Here is a 16621-nt window from a genome sequence, read left to right as displayed (position 1 = left end):
CTCCTCCTCAACTCCTGCAGAAGTCAAAAGTCAATTAACTTCCAAATGAGGTGGCAACACTAGAAAAATTTTCAAAATGATACTGATGATGCAGAACGCACCCGACTTCCAAATAAGGTGGTATTCCAAAATAAACAAAATATTTTAATAGGTCGAAAAATGGTAGACAGTCGTCTTAGTTGTAGAGACACTGATGATTTATAAGGCAACTGAATCCAAATGTGGCGACTTTGGCTTGGTGAATCAAAAATCAGGAATTAAGTTGTAAAGACACTGGTGATAGAGACCACAACTAACTCTCAAATAAGGTGGTAACTCTGAAAGATATACCAAAAATAAACAAAATACTTGTAACGAATCGAAATACAAGGATTAGCGACAAATGTTGTCTTAGAGACACTGATGATGCATAAAGCAACTGAATTTCAAAAGGGGGTGGTTAGACTAAAAAATATTTCAAAAATAATATTTTTTACTGTTTTATTTTTTCCTCCCATTATCATGCCCCAGAACACTGTTCACATTTTTTGCAGATAATCATGATGAGGGCCATTAAGTTCATGACTTCGGGAATTAGCAACGCATTTTTCGTTTGTTTGGCTCTTTTGCCTGGAATGGAATGTGGTTTTCAAAAACCACTCATATTGTTTACATCTTCTAGTAGGTCTAGTTGTTTTACAACTATTACCAACATTTTCCGCTTAACCAGTTGTAGCTTTTGTTTATTTAGTTTGTTTGTTTGGTTTTTTCGTTATCAGTTATTTTCGCTTTCAGATTTTTTTGTTTTTGTTATTGGTTTGGCAAAAAAATGGAAAAAAGCCAAACAAAATACTTGGTATTTATAACCGATAAAAGCGTGGTGTAGTCTTTTTTTACCATAATTAAAGTGTGCCCAGTCCGTCCGTCCAACCGTCCGTCTGGGCATGATTTTGGGTATGTTCATCATCATGGTTACTTTGTTGAAATGCCTGTGGTTTTGGGTTTTGTTGATTAAACAGATCAAGGTTATGTTTATTGTCTGCGCGTTTTTTTTTTTCTTCATAAACGTTAAAAGTGACACGGACATTAACCAGCAGAGGCAGCAGTAGCAGCAGAAAATCTGTTGGCCATTATGACAACGTGTTCAGTAGCTATGACAAACAGGTTGTTGACTAATGATGACTAAGATTATTTTTCGAGTGTTGTGTATTTTAATGTTTTATTCTTATCAATAATTGGGGTATTACTTGAAGAGCTAAGAAAACATTTATATAAAAAACATTATAAAAAAATATAAATAATTATATATATAGGAAGTTTTTAAAAATGTTTAAAAAAATGTAGAAAAGTTTAAACCAGAGTCCAAGAACTAAGGTTATATTTGAATAAACGAAACTGTTATACGGATAAAAACATTCAGGTTTATAAAATTATGATACAACAGTTAATCAATAACTTTTTAAACCGTCCTATTCTTTTTTGCAAGTTAAGTATAACAGTTTGGCGAACTGTTATACTCATTTCTAAAATATGTATAGGGGTTTATTAATTTTTTTTAGATATGTGTTCAAAAATTACCAAGTTTGTTGTTATTTTGAAACTGTTATACAACAAAGCGTTTATATATTTTTTAAAAGAAAAGTGTTATACATTATGAAATTGTATTTCAGCATGTTTCTGTTGGTCTTTTCAAGATAGAGTGTGAAAAAGTCTTAAAATAGCCTCAAATGGCAACTGTTGAAAACTGTTATACATTATTATAACTGTTATACAGTACGCAAACATTATTTGCTAATGTTTTACAAACTGTGAGCACGAATTTTAGTGCATATGAATTTAATTTGAAGCTAATATTCAACAACTAGTTGGTTTTGCTATTCCATAGCAAAAGTGTTATACACAACGCATCTATATGACTACAAATACGAACGGTTGTTTCGCAATACTTTTTAATACACTTGCGAATTGTCGTTTATACATGTAAAAAAAATATATTTGAAATATTGCCTTACTTTGAAGCACACTAATAACGAATACTACACTGAAAGTTTGTTGAAACTGTTATACTATTTACAAAGTTATAAGCTGATGCTAGCTAATGTTTTAAACAGCTATCGTCTTTAAAATTACCCACATAATCTTAATTGAAAAATATTACGTAACAAGCTGTTAATAATTGTTCAAAACAAAACTGTTATACACTTCGCATCAAGGTTATAAAAATGCCGAACATTTTTTGTAGGGTATGTTACCTGTATCTACTGGAAAGCAGACTACAAAAAGGTGTAAAATGTGGAAATAAGTTACCATATGTCCAAGTAAGCTTTTTCAAAAAGTGCTTTTTGTTTCTTATGGAGTTATTAGAAAAAAGTTTAATTTAGAAATGCAATAGGGTAACAAGTATAAAATATAGCAAACTGTCATACGCTGTAAAATGGCTTTGTGTAGTTGTTAAACCGAAAATAGTAAAATTTTTAGCTATTGCATTTTTATTTTAAAACTTCTAACTAAAATTAGATTTTCTTCTCAGCAAAACTGTTTTCAAACTGTTATACAAACTGTTATTCTCTAAAAAGCCTAAAAAATCTTACTTAGCAAATTGTTTTTACTGGCACTCGCAAGAATAAAGGAAAAAATAATAGTTGCATAGAAGTAATAATGAAATATAATTCGAACAAAATGTTCACCCGTAACTGTACTGTATTATTGAGTTTTGATTTAAAATTGTAATATTTGAAATTTTAAATATATTAGAAATTGTTGCGTTAGATTTTTAAAAACTGTTATACACTTCGCAGTTTTAACATGACATGATTTATGAATGCACAACGCATGTTTTTCATCCGATTAGGCTGAAATTATGCACAATTATTTTTAAAAATCCCCAGGGTACCCATACAGAACATTGGTTAGATCGGACGCTATTTTTTGATATAGAAGCCATATGGCCCTATCTTCTAAGTACGGGTCTTAAACTCATAAAAGGTATATTTATTTTTTGATTTTGCTTAAATTGTAGGATAAAATTGTATTAGATCTATCTACTTCCTTGGCGAAGATGGTTTAGATGTGATGATAGTTAAATATAGAAGTTATGTTGATCTATCCTCTTGATCGAAATCCTTGAAGTCATTTAATACCGTTTTTTACCTTATTTCGCTGAAATATAGATATTTTAAAATATTCTTGACACTTAACTATTCTAATGGAACAAGACTGTCTTTTTTCTGAGTTTTATATTATCTTCTGAATAAATTTCTACAATTTATTTTTGCTTTAGTATAAAGTTATTCAAAAAGATAAACCATAATTGGAGACCTTTATATCTCCCCACTTCCTGAAATTTATCAAATTTCAGGAATAAGAAATTTCAAATTTAAATTTGTTTTTCGAAACGGGCGTAACATACTTGCACCACTAAATAAAAGTGCTTGCACTGAATAGTGTCTGACAACTTAACTTAATTCAAAGCTTAATACAATTATTTTGTAATAATCGATACCAGCATCGAAATAATTCTACCATTTTTGAGAAACAATGATGTCAATCAGACCATAATAAGGTTAGTGTTCAGCCGATATTACTTACATGAAAGGGCCAGAATTTTTGGGACTTTTGGAACAAGTGTAGTATTTTTACTACCACCATTAGGAATAAATTCATTTAGAAATTTCCAATTTAAATTTTTTGGGTAAGGGGGTAAATTTTTGAGGAATTGCCCATATATAAAACAACAATTTATTATTTTTTTTTAACTGTTACACATGACAAAGAGAAATTTTGTGTCAAAAAAAAAAAACAGTTTTATTCTCCTTGCTAATGGCCCATAACATGGAGCCAGTTTTTATATTCTTTTACCATTTTGTCTGGTTTTCTTTATAACCATCTGGAAATTTCATTTTTTGTTCAGCCGAGTTAGCTTATACTTGGCTTTTTTGGTAAATGAAAAAAAAACCTTAATGTTCGATTTTTATTTCGTTTACCAAAAATGTAGAAATTATCAAACGATAAAGGTAATGAACTTTTTATTAGCAATTGAAATCCAAATTTTAATATTTTTAAGATAAAAATCAAGCAAGGCAATTTTGTAGTGATAAGAAATGACATTGGGTGAATATGCGATACAGTCAAAAAGGTGGAAAACGTAAATATCAAATCAGTATATTGAACTTTTGGGTTGATCGATTTACACTAGGTTATCAATTTTTAATATATAAGGAACTTTCGGGTGATAGTCTCGCCTGAAAGTATTTTGATTCTTTCTTAATCGTATCCCTTCCTTAATTTAACTTGTCCTTTCTGATTTATTTAAAAGACAAACTATACCTCATTCATTTAATATCAGTTTATTTTGCAAACCTTATTAAATCATTATTTTTATTCGATTATCCATAATTAAAACCATATTGCATATACTATACATCCATTATCCCTCTTTATACTCGTATGTGCATCTTTAATTTATCTTTCATCATCTCATAATCCATTCTGGATGAAAAGAGATCATTTATTTTCGATTGATTATGTATGTATGTATTGAAGATATCATTTATAGAAAAAGGATGAAGATTGTACACTGGCTGGTATGATGGATACTGCATGGATGGATAACAGACCATGGATTATCCATCATACCATCCAACGTACAATTCTCCTCTTTTTTTTTTTTGTAAATGATATCTCTAATACATTTCATCAATCTCTTAATACATTCATCCATTATTCGATAATAATTACATTGATTGATTACAAATGTATTTGACAGATCATTTATCAATAAAGGGGATGATTGTACTTTCGATGATATTATGGATATTGCATGGATGGTTTATAGTACATGGTCCATGCATTGTACAATGTACCATCCGGTATACAATCATCCTATTGAATCGATAAATAAAAACTCCAATACATTTATAATCAATCTCAGCTGTTATAATCGACTAATGGATAGTGGACACATCACTAATCAACTTATAATCTTTACTTTAAAACTTAGAGATAGTCAATTATCGATGTACGCGTAATGAGAGTGGGATATTTATTGAGGTACACTAAATTAATTATGGATGTATTGAATTTATCATTAGTCGATAGCAAAGGAAGATTGTAGGTAGGATGCTATGTTGAATAGTGCGTGGATCATAGATTATTTTCTTTTGTACCATCCAACGCACGATCATACTCTTTTAGCTATGAATGTTGTCCCCAATACATTTCTAATCTACCAATTATCCAAAATTAACTACATCCATTATTCTGATATTCTCACCAGGATTTGAACCCCGCCAAGGTCTTGGGCAAAAATGCTAACCTCTGTACTACGGTGGCCGCCACTATCCATTGTACATCCATTAAATATCCCTCTTTATATGTCCATCTTCAACTTATCCTTATTAATCCTTAATCTATGCTACATAAGCAAGAAATCATTTATTATTATTTACATTTGAGATATCATTTATAGTGAGAATGATTCTAAGTTAAAATCCATGCATTATTCAACATACCATACTGCGTACAACCTTCGTCTTTTATTTAGAAATGATATCTTAAATATATAATTATAATGACACAAAAGATTGATTATATATTTATTTGATATATCATTTATCCATAAAAGAGATTGATTGTACGTTGAATGATATTATGGATATTACATGGATGGGTGATAATGACCCTTGTATTGTCTAATATTCAATTCTACATACAATTATTTTATTTATCGAAAAATTATATCTCGAAAACACTTATAATCAGTCTATGGGGTTATTATCTAATGAACACATCCCTCATCAAATCATAATTCATCATGGATTAGTAAGAGATATTTAATTATCGATATACGAATCATAAAGAGCGGGATAGTTATTGAAGAATAATAAAATTATCATGGATGTATTGGACTTATCATTAGTCGATAGCAAAGGAAGATTGTACGTAGGATGCTATGTTGAATAGTGCATGGATCATAGATTATTATACATTATATCATCCAACCCACGATCTTCCTCTTTTTGCCTATGAATGATATCCCAATACATTTCTAATCTACTAATTATCCAATATTAACTTCATCCATTGTTTAATATGCATTTCTCGATAACAAATGAGGCATGGATTATCAATCATATCATTTATTGATTTAATAGGATAATTATACGCTAGATAGCATTATGGATCAAGGACCATTATTCATTCATGCATTATACATCATGCGCTTTATCATTAATATCTTCAATACATTTATAAGCAATCTTTCAACCTTTACTGTACATCTCTTCATTATGCATTTATCGATATCTGGGTATCTCTCGTTTATTTAGGGTAAATTATAATTTGATGATAGACAAATAAAGATGTGTAGTTAACTGATAATCTTTTATCGATAAATGATATCTTCAATATATGTAAATTCAATAATAACACCACCTTGTTACCATCCGTCTCCCAATAACATTCAATACATTCATAATCCATCTAGTAATCGTTAATATCTGTATCGGTAACAGATGATCTCTAGTTAATCTAACCAAACGTCACTAAACAAGACCTAACATAAAAGTAATAAAATCTTTTTCACTTATTTTTTCTTTAAATCTTTTAACTAACATAATCTCTATAATCATTCAATTTTTTTATTGGCAATACTTTTTAAAATAAATTTTTGCAATGTCATATTTGTTATATGCCTTGACTTGGGTCTTTTTCATTGTAGTTGCACTTGTGAATAACGTGATAATTGTGAACACATGTTTTTTGGCTGGTTTCAATGACTATGAGGCGATAAGCATAATATGATTGGTTTAAATTATTTTATACTTGACACAAATCGTTGCTGGTGGCTAAGCTAGTCAATGCGGTGGGTAATAAAACTAAGCTTATCAATGGACTAAATTAGAATAGAAAAGAATAAGTCTAACAGCGCCATCTATATATTAATTAAAAAACCAAATTGATAGTGAAACTTTTTCGCTTAAGTCTGGAAAAAATTCTGTTTTTCAGAACTTGCTTTACAAAATTAAGGTAAATTGAAGAAGAAATTTTTTGCATTTTTGGTACGTTTTTCGTAAGTAGCCGTTGAGTGGAGGGGACGAGTTTTCATTTCGCTCCTCAAAGAAAAATATCCGTATCTCGGAATAGGTACTACCTATTACGAAAAATGTTAAAGCCTTTCTGAAGTAGGCTGAAAATAGGTGTGGGTGCCTCGGCATCTGTAGTCGAGAGTAATGCTTCAAGCGCTCAACCAGTCGTCAGACTAACAAATGAGGAAGAGGCGGATAAACCAGAGGGATGCATAGTTCGTCCTCAGCTTAAGTAAAGGTGGTGTTTCAGATTCTGACAACGACAGTGTCATTGCAGCCAAATGGAGAGATGAGGGCATCAGCTTGGCGGCAGAAGTGAGCCATGGCTTTGCTAAACTTATAAGCAGAACGAGAAAACGATCCGGGGCACGGTGAAGGAGACAAAGGAGTGTGCACCGGCAGTGCAATCGGATGAAACTGCATTATGCTGGAAGTGATAGAACTAACATTCCAAGACTTCTACGGAAGCTGAAAAGAGATTCAGATCTCCCGAGGAGCATAACACTGCTGAAGAAGAAAAAGAGCTCCCCGCTTTCAAGTACTCTGGGAAAACCAAGCCAGCCATCCCAAAATGGAGACTCCCGACAGTTTCCTACGGAGGGAGACAAAGTCGGAACAGAAACGAAGGAAGCGCGCACGGCCCCTGATTCTTCATGGAGGACTATGACTTCCAAAAGCAGACCACAGTCATCATGGGGCAGTTAATATGCGACGGAACGCATGTTGGGGTTCTGGGGCATGCAAAGCCAAGTTTTGATCGCAGAGAAGTGGGAGGTCTTCCAAAGGGAGGAAGAAACTCTCCTTGTGGTTGGCATTGATCAAGTCTTCGTGACAAGTTTGGCTAAGACTTAGAGCATGACGCACTACGGGATCAAGACTGCCTTTTTCAAGATTGGTAAGACTAGGATAGGCAAAAATCCTCATATTGAGACATCAGGGCGTGCGGTGGCAGGTGACTTAATACCGCCTAACAAACGGGGGATGACTACGACAGCACCACCGAATCCCAATAATGGGAAGACTAGGATAAGCAAAGATCCTAATATAAAAACATTAAGCAGTGCAGGGGCGAGAGACTCAACACAGCCTAGCAAACAGGGACCCGAAGACGGACCTATCACCGACTCCAAGATTCAGAGGGCTAGGATAGGCAAAGATCCTACTATTAAAACATTATGTAGCGCGGCGACAGGGTCTCAATGCAGCCTAACGAACAGGGAACCGATGAAAGTACCATCACCTACTCCCAAGAAGCCCATTTACTTAAGATTTGGAAGACTTAGATAGGCAAAGATCGTAGTATTGAAACGTCAGGCAGTACTGGGAATGGAAACTTAACACAACCTAACGAACAGGGACCGACGATGGAACCATTACCGAAACTATTACCAGGTCGACGTAGTCCGAGTTAAGGACGTGGGCGACGAATGCGCATGTAACCCTGTGGAACAGTGAAACGGTCTGTAGGATGTTGAAAATCCTCTGGGGAGATCCAGACTGTAAGAAGACGAGGCTATTGCTGAAAGGAAGTAAGAGGGATGTTAGTAAAGCTTTCGATATCATAACGGGACACATAGGACTACGAGCTCACTTATGTAAAATCGGTGGGGCAAGGGAGATTCGGGCGATCACGGAATGCGTGAGGTCGTTTGATGCTTACGCGAGGATATCGAGTGTGAACACCTTTACGGATAGTAAACAGGCCATAACAACAGGGACGGTAAGGTCACGAACAGTCTTGCAGTGTAAGGAGGAGATGAGTGCCTACTCTGAGGATGATACAATCCAAATTTTTGGATGCCGGGCCATAGCGGAGTAACTGGGAATGAGAAAGCAGACGATTTGGCAGTGAAGGCCAGAGAACTGTCGTCAATAAACTTGGTTAACCCGAAGCCTTTCGGGTCGACGAACGCGCATGTATCCCTGTGAAACAGCAAAACGGTCGCTAGAATAGCGAAAATTCTATGGGGAGATGCAGGTCGTGAGAAGACGCGCCTATTACTGAAAGGAAGGTAGAAGGAGGTCGGTATTACTTTCGGTATCACAACGGGACATATAGGACTACGACCATTTGGAGCATTTCTTTTTTCATTGCTCGGCTTTCCGGCACTTAGGTGGGGACAAAATACTAGACATGAACAAACTTAGGGAAGTGGCATCGATTTTTTTTAAGGATTTTGTAAGCAGAACGGAATTCCTAACTTTGATTTTCTTTTTCGAGGTTACTTCTTAGTATTTAGAGCGCACAACAAGCCGATTACTGGCTTAGGTGTATGTTCAACCTAACCTAACCTTGATTTGTAATATTTAAGGTTTTGTACGACGTGTAGAAGAGAGATATAAGAACTTAGTTGCCTATTTCAAAAGTATGTGATATTGTCTTGCTAAACAGTTGGCCATCCATGAAAGTTGTTATATTTCTAGACCGGACCTGTTTCTATTGTTTCAGCAAGGTTGTGTAAATACTAAGCTTTTGGAAACATTATCATGTGTATTTTCTTCGGTACTTTTCATTTCATGCGTTATCTCTCGTGAATGATCCTTATTTGGCCACCTATTAGGCATATCAATTTATTAACACCTTATCTAAGAAATAATTAATAATTTATTGTTAACATTGTGGTAGACAGACACTATTTAATGAAATACATGAAATGACTGATAGACGGCAGACACAAATTATTAAAAAAAATAATACAAAAAAGGAAAATAACAATGATAATGATAATAGGAAAATATAAATAAAAACACAAGAATATTGCGAAATGAAAGCAAATGTGGCACACTAGACCGAAAATATAAATTTTACGAAAAATTCGCGAGATATATTTTTTTATAATTAATAATTTCTTAAATTGTAATACAGAATAGTAGCCTTAAATAATCTTTTAGCAAAAATTATTCAAACACCTAATCAATCGAACTTATTGTAACTATGGCCTGCCTATCGGACATCGATTTGGCCACATTGCATAAAACGCGCCTGGAGGAGCGTTTCAATTATAAATTATCCTTTCAACAACCCCACCATATATACGACAATGGCTATAGTGGTCACCTATCGAGGCCTTGTCTCTCCCGCAACAATGCCAATGAAAAGGAATCTTTAAAATCGCCCCATCTAATCGATTTAAATGATAATTGTGTTATGAATAATTTGTATAAAAAAATAAACCGTTTAAATTTTCTAAATAAACAAAAGCTATTAAATCGTGGCGATTCAGCAGCGAGTGCGGAAGAAGAGAATGACTACAATTATTTCTCATCGACAACAAGAAGAAGGCGTTCAGGAACATGGCCGTAAGTGAAAATGAAATTAATGACAATCTAAACAAGAAAGGAAGAACAAGAAAAACAATGAAAATAATACAAGTAATGATTGAAAAAATTCTTATTCCCCATAAGGCGGTATTATTAGCTCTGGCAGAGATACTACTCACTATACTATCGAGGAAATGTGTATTTAAATTTTAAGAAGAGCTACCCCCATGGTTTAGTATACCGAGCGGCTTAGAATTACTTCCTTAATCGAATTAATTATATCCGTCCGGACATCCGTCCATGTGTTCTTGTTTATAATTAACTTTTCATAAAAAAATTAGGATATAGAAAAAAATTTTCTCAAAGAAAAAATTTTTAAAAAATAATTTAAACTTTCTCCCCGACGGGGAATTGAACCCCGGTCTCCCGCGTGACAGGCGGGGATACTAACCACTATACTATCGAGGATGTTGAGCTGGCAGCTTTTAAATCTAAGTTTCTATAAATATGAAACTTTTAGCCAAAGCTTTTTGCTTAATAACAAACAATGGGTGTGCTTCTTGCCAAAAGACAAAGCAATATATGCTTCAAGTAATCTCTCTTCGGGGTATACCATAAGCGAACCGAAACACAACAAATAAATGCATCTTTAGATTTTTGTTTCCCAACAAATAATCTATAGTTTGGATAGATTGTATTTATAATTCATATACAAAATATAAATCTTAACAATTATTGCGAAAATCAAATATACTTTCATGTATGAACGCTGTGAAGTTGAAGAAGGTTGCGAAGATTACCTCCCTATCTTCCAGTGCCCTGTCGTGATTCTAGTCAAAGTGCTCTGTGGCCTCTTTTTGAAGGCAAGGCGTTTGTTCTTCCTACCTCGGCCATTGAAATGCTAGCATGTTATGGCAATCTGGCAATCGCCTTACCACCTCCATCACACTGGCCAGTCCTTTTAGCCTAACAAATGACTCATATGTATGATCGCTCTTCGAGAACAAGTCGTTTTTAGCATACTCGTTCACCTTTTCTAAGCGATTGGATGACTTTGAATGATGTCGGCTTGTTGAACATGCCGAGCGAGAAGTATACCTATGACGGGTCTTCAGGCGTTAGTGATATTACCATTACGGCTGAAAATGGGTCTGCATTTACCGCTTGCCAGTTTGCTAGTGACGAAAGGGGTACAAGAGACCATAACCCAATATAGATTATGGTCACTTCCAGGGATCGACGGACTGGGGTTACTACAGACCGGTCTAGGTGCTGGAAAGATTGCGACGTGATCTGGGATTTTTATGTGGAAAGTTTGAGGGAGACTGCATCATCATTGTCTTTGGATAACTTCAGGGCACTGACTATAGATGACCAAATTGTTTAAAAAGGCGAGTAGTTGAGCACCCTGAAAGATGTGCTCCTTGGTAGATGTCAAAAAGCTAAACGGAGTAAGGTCAAGTGGTGGACTCGTGAGCTTGATTCAAAGCGACGGAACGTCAGGCGCATGAGTTAGCGGTTCCAAAGGTCCAGAAGTTCTGAAGCTGAGAATCTTGTCTCACGTCGAAACGACTACCTTAGCAATCTGCGAACGTACAAGAATATTGATTGGGATCAAAAAAGATCACTTTAGGAGATTCGTGCTGCACTAGAGAGCACGGATCATCTCTGTTGCCCTGTGCAAATCTCCCAAAGTATACCGCATGTTACGGCGTGCTGGGCAACAGGGTATTAACCAGGGCAACTGGCGGTTTTAAAGTGGGCGACAATGTATTGACTTCTTGGAACGAGTGTGCTGGGGTCTTATTGGGAACGTTTTTTCCTAATGCGGATGAGCACGAACAGGCTTACAGTATGAGTATGATCGTACCTCCAATTCTGCAAAGGGTCGAAATAAAGGACAGAAGGGTACACCTGAAATGTGCCCGAGTCGTAGTCATTCTGAAATCGCTCTATCGATTGAGGAGCAATCCAAGATCACATCGAGGCACCAGTCTCCTCTTGCTTGCTAAAGTATTGGAGGGGATAATGGTGACATGTTTAAGGGGGGTTGCAAGTAGGGTACTTCTCCGTACCGGTTCGGCCTTCTTCGGGAGCAAAAGAGAAATGTAGATGCCTAGGCCAAGATCCATGTGCAGAACTGTGTGAGCGAGTCGGACACCAAATATATCCTATGCATATTTGTTGACTTCAAAGGCGAGTTTGAGCTGAAGTGAAGTGTGGAAAGAAGTTCTTGGTTGGCATCTGTTGTAGGTTAAGCGCCGACTTGAAGTCCTATCTTAGGTATTTGGATGCGGTGCGAGTAGCACCTAACTCATCGGAGGCCACTCTGGCGCATAGATTAGCATGTCCGCCTATTACGCTGAACACCTGGGTTCGAAAATTTCAGCGGTTGTTACTTCCTCCTAATGTTGGCGACATTTGTGAGGAACTATTTGAAAAAGTGGTATGTCAGTCGTGTTATAACTTCTCCCCAAAGAAGTGTTGCTCTGCGGCACCCCGTTCGGACCCGGAAATAAAAAAAGGCCTTTTTAACATTGAACTTTAACTTAAGTCGGACAGCACTCATTGGTTTGTTAGAAGTTTGGCCATGTTCCTTAATGGAAATTTCATGGGTAAATTTGCATTTGCATCCTTAGTCTAGTCGCAAATGCAACTTCTCCGATATGGTTCTCGGAAATGACCCAGCATTCCCTTGGCCATGAGTATCGCCATCGAGGAAAGTCGCTCAGCGAGTAGTTGACTTTGAATAATATCGGGTGAAAAGCATAACTTTAAAGCGGCTTAAGACGTTAGTGATCCAATTGAGATTATGGTCACTGCCTCGTATCGACATTTAAGGATTTATACAGAGCAGTCAGGGTGCTAAAAGGATCGAGACGTGAACTGGCATCATTATGCGAAAAATTCTTGGAAGACAACAACATCAGCATTGTCTTTAGATGACTTTCGGGCACTGACGATAGATGACCAGATATGCTTAGATAGACAAGTGGATGAGTGCTGTGAATGATATGCTCCTTGGTAGACGTCGAAAGGCCAACGAATATCGTGGCACCGGAAGAGAACGTCACTGGTATGTGGTTGTCGGGGAATAATGATTAAAAGGTGTCAGAGTCAAGAATTCTTTGGGTTATTTTGCGGAGTTGGACGATCTGCATCTACCAGTGTTTCGGTGTCGGTTGGGTCGAAAATTATTCAAGTCGTGATCGTGTACGCCTAAGGGTGTGCGAGGTGGCCTTTGGCAGCTGACAACGGTGCTCAGGCATTTGCATGGCATGATATCTCGTATTTGGATGACATAGAGTATTGCTCACTCGCAAATTTTAGATTGATACGCTTTGCTATCGTGATGACCCAGATTGTGTCAAAACCTGGTCTTCCTGCTGTATATTACTATTCTACTGAATTGGTCCATGGCCCCATCCACAATTTGTTTCTAATGGCAACGTCGTTCGTAATTCAACTATTTTCAAGCACATTGTTATACCCTACATCACCACTCCGGTACAGGGCAATATAACTTGCATTTGCATACAAGTTCATTTCTTTGTAACACCCAGATGGAAGAGAGATAGACCCATTGATAAGTATACCGATCGACTCAGAATCACTTTCTGAGTCTGCCCATGTTAATTTGAGAGAGAGTTAAATTAGAGATAGACCCATTGATAAGTATACCAATCGACTCAGAATCACTTTTTGAGTCTGTCTGTCCATGTTAATTTTGTGTACAAACTACAGGTCGCGATTTTCATCCGATCGCCTTCAAATTTGACACATACGTTTTTACGTGGAAACGAACTCCATTGAAAAATTGGAAAAAATCGGTTCAGATTTAGATATAGCTCCCGATTTAGATTCGTTCGATTTTGAAAAATATTGCAATAAAGTGCTCATTTGTTAACTAATTCTATTCTAATTTGGCAGGAGTGATTTTTTTATGACTCTAGATATTACTGGTGGATTTCATAGAAATTGGTTCAGATTTAGATATGGATCTCATATATATTTATCGGTCGATTTTCAATCTTAGAGCCACTGCAATCGCATTTTTTGACCAATCTTGTCAAAATTTTCTACAGCGCTTTCCTCAAACACTACCACAATGTCTATAGAGTTTGGTCGAAATCGGTTCAGATTTAAATGTAGCTTCCATCTAAATCAGATTTTATGTAATTTGCTACAATATTGTCAACCGTAGTTTGATACGGATTGTTTAAAAACCCTTCTTAAAACATACGCCGAGGTCCATCAAATTGGTTCAGAATTAGATATAGCAACCACTTTGTACTTATAGGGTATAGTTACAGTCGGCACCGCCCGACTTTTTGCTTTCCTTACTGCGTTTCACTTGAGAGGTTGTTATGAATACTTTAAAATCATTGAAGAATTCCAAATTTCAAAAACAAAATCTTTTGACTTGTCAAGTTTGCAAGAGATTTGTCTTCACAAGCTTAGCAAGAACATGGATGGTATTTAGATAATATGGAAGTGTTTGGCGGCGATTCTAATCACTATACTATCGAGGAATTTTTGTGCATAAAATAAACAAAAATTAAAAAAAGATAATTACGATAAATATTTTTGAAAACAAAAAAATTAAAAAGTTAATCTCTCCCCGACGGGGAATTGAACCCCGGTCTCCCGCGTGACAGGCGGGGATACTGACCACTATACTATCGAGGATGTTGGGTGTGAGAGAAAACATTAACAATAATACCACCAACGGCAAGCTTTACTCTGAGCACATGGTTGTTTGGCACATTTTAAGAGCTTTAAGCTTTATATCGTTTTCTATATTTACTTATTCTCTTTGTTTGCTTCAACTGTCATATGGATGAGCGAAAACCCGCTATTTACACTCATGGAAAAATGCGTACAGATTACTAACCTAGACAACAAAAGCAAATATCTGTGTGATTTCTCAAAATGGCAAAATCAAAACAAAAAAGAGAGAAGACATCAAAACCAAAATGTTTTTATTGTTTTGATTTTTTTTTGTTAATATCTTAACCATCTACAAATAGAATTTAGAAATTATTTCGTACCACTTTGTGCTAGGTTGCCGGTGATGATGAGTTTGCCAAAGTTTTAAGTGGATACTTTGTCATCTTCATGGTTTATACATCATAATGAATATAAAAATGTTAATGTGTTTCAAGAGTTTCGTTAATGTTTTCTCCAAATGACAGATGGGAGGTGAAAAGAAACAGATTTATGTTTAACAATTTTGTTTTTGCAACCATGTCAGGTCTACTACTCCAAGTTATAATTTTTCAAACATCATTTATAATTAAAATATTTTCAAAAAAATTGTATTGTCATGAAATAGTTGTCAAAGTTTAAAGTGTTTAACAAATTGTCTCTTTACAATCACATAGGGTGATAGATGATTTGAAAAATATGTGCAAATCATACAAATCAAGTAACAACAACAAGGAAATATTGTAGAAAAATTCTTTCTACAATTACCTATTATGATAATTGTTATGATAATTACTTGGGAGTGAATTTTTGATTTTATTTCAATACCAAATACGACTTTATGTCAATAAATCATGTGGGTAAGAAGAATACAACTGTTATACATTTTTTTAATTGAAACTTTCAAGTATGCGTAATCTTTTTGAACCTTAATTTCCATGAGGGTAGAATAATGATAGGCCTCGAACATTATTGGCAAACAGATTACAGTGTAGTAAACGAAATAAAATGACAAGTAAGAGCGTGCTAAGTTCGGCCGGGCCGAATCTTATGTACCATCCACCATGGATCGCATTTGTCGAGTTCTATGCGCGGTATCTCTTTTTAGGCAAACAAATAATATTGAATAAGAACTGTTATGCTATTGGAGCTATATCAAATTATAGTCCGATTGGATGGTAAATGAATGCTGAACATTGTAGAAGTCATTGTGTAATATTTCGGATAAGAATTGCACCTTGTAGGGGCTCAAGAAGCAAAATCGGGAGATAGGTTTATATGGGAGCTGTATCAAGCTATTGATCGATTCAAACCATATTATACACGTATGTTGAAAGTCATGAGAGAAGCAGCTGTACAAAATTTCTGCCAAATCGGATGACAATTGTGCCCACTAGAGGCTCAATAAGGCAAAATCCCAGATCGGTTTATATGACAGCTATAGCAGGTTATGTTCCGATTTGCGCCATACTTAGCACGATTATTGGAAGACATAACAAAACACCTCATGCTAAATTTCAGCCAAATCGGATGAGAATTGCGCCCTCTATTGGCTCAAGAAGTCAAGATCACAGATCGGTTTATATGAT

General features: G+C 35.5%; 1 protein-coding gene across 8 annotated transcripts in view; it reads left to right on the top strand.

The window, feature by feature from the left end:
• Nucleotides 1-16621, top strand: part of LOC106082412 (NAD kinase) — a 95892-nt gene that overhangs the window by 52232 nt on the left and 27039 nt on the right. For 3 of the 8 annotated variants that reach the window (XM_059368676.1, XM_059368674.1, XM_059368675.1), the window contains exon 2: nucleotides 9957-10364. The exons of 2 other annotated variants lie outside the window; for them this stretch is intronic. In XM_059368676.1, the coding sequence (XP_059224659.1) occupies nucleotides 10000-10364 (365 nt within the window). In that variant the 5' untranslated portion in view covers nucleotides 9957-9999. Of the gene's footprint in view, nucleotides 1-9930; nucleotides 10365-16621 lie in introns of all 8 variants that reach the window. 3 more of the 8 variants (XM_059368678.1, XM_013244902.2, XM_059368673.1) reach the window with 2 other exon arrangements.

This window comes from Stomoxys calcitrans, chromosome 5 (genome assembly GCF_963082655.1).
Source record: "Stomoxys calcitrans chromosome 5, idStoCalc2.1, whole genome shotgun sequence".
Classification (NCBI taxonomy): Eukaryota; Metazoa; Arthropoda; class Insecta; order Diptera; family Muscidae; genus Stomoxys; species Stomoxys calcitrans.
Note: the sequence above shows the minus strand (reverse complement) of the source record. Positions and strands in the feature narration are given on the sequence as shown.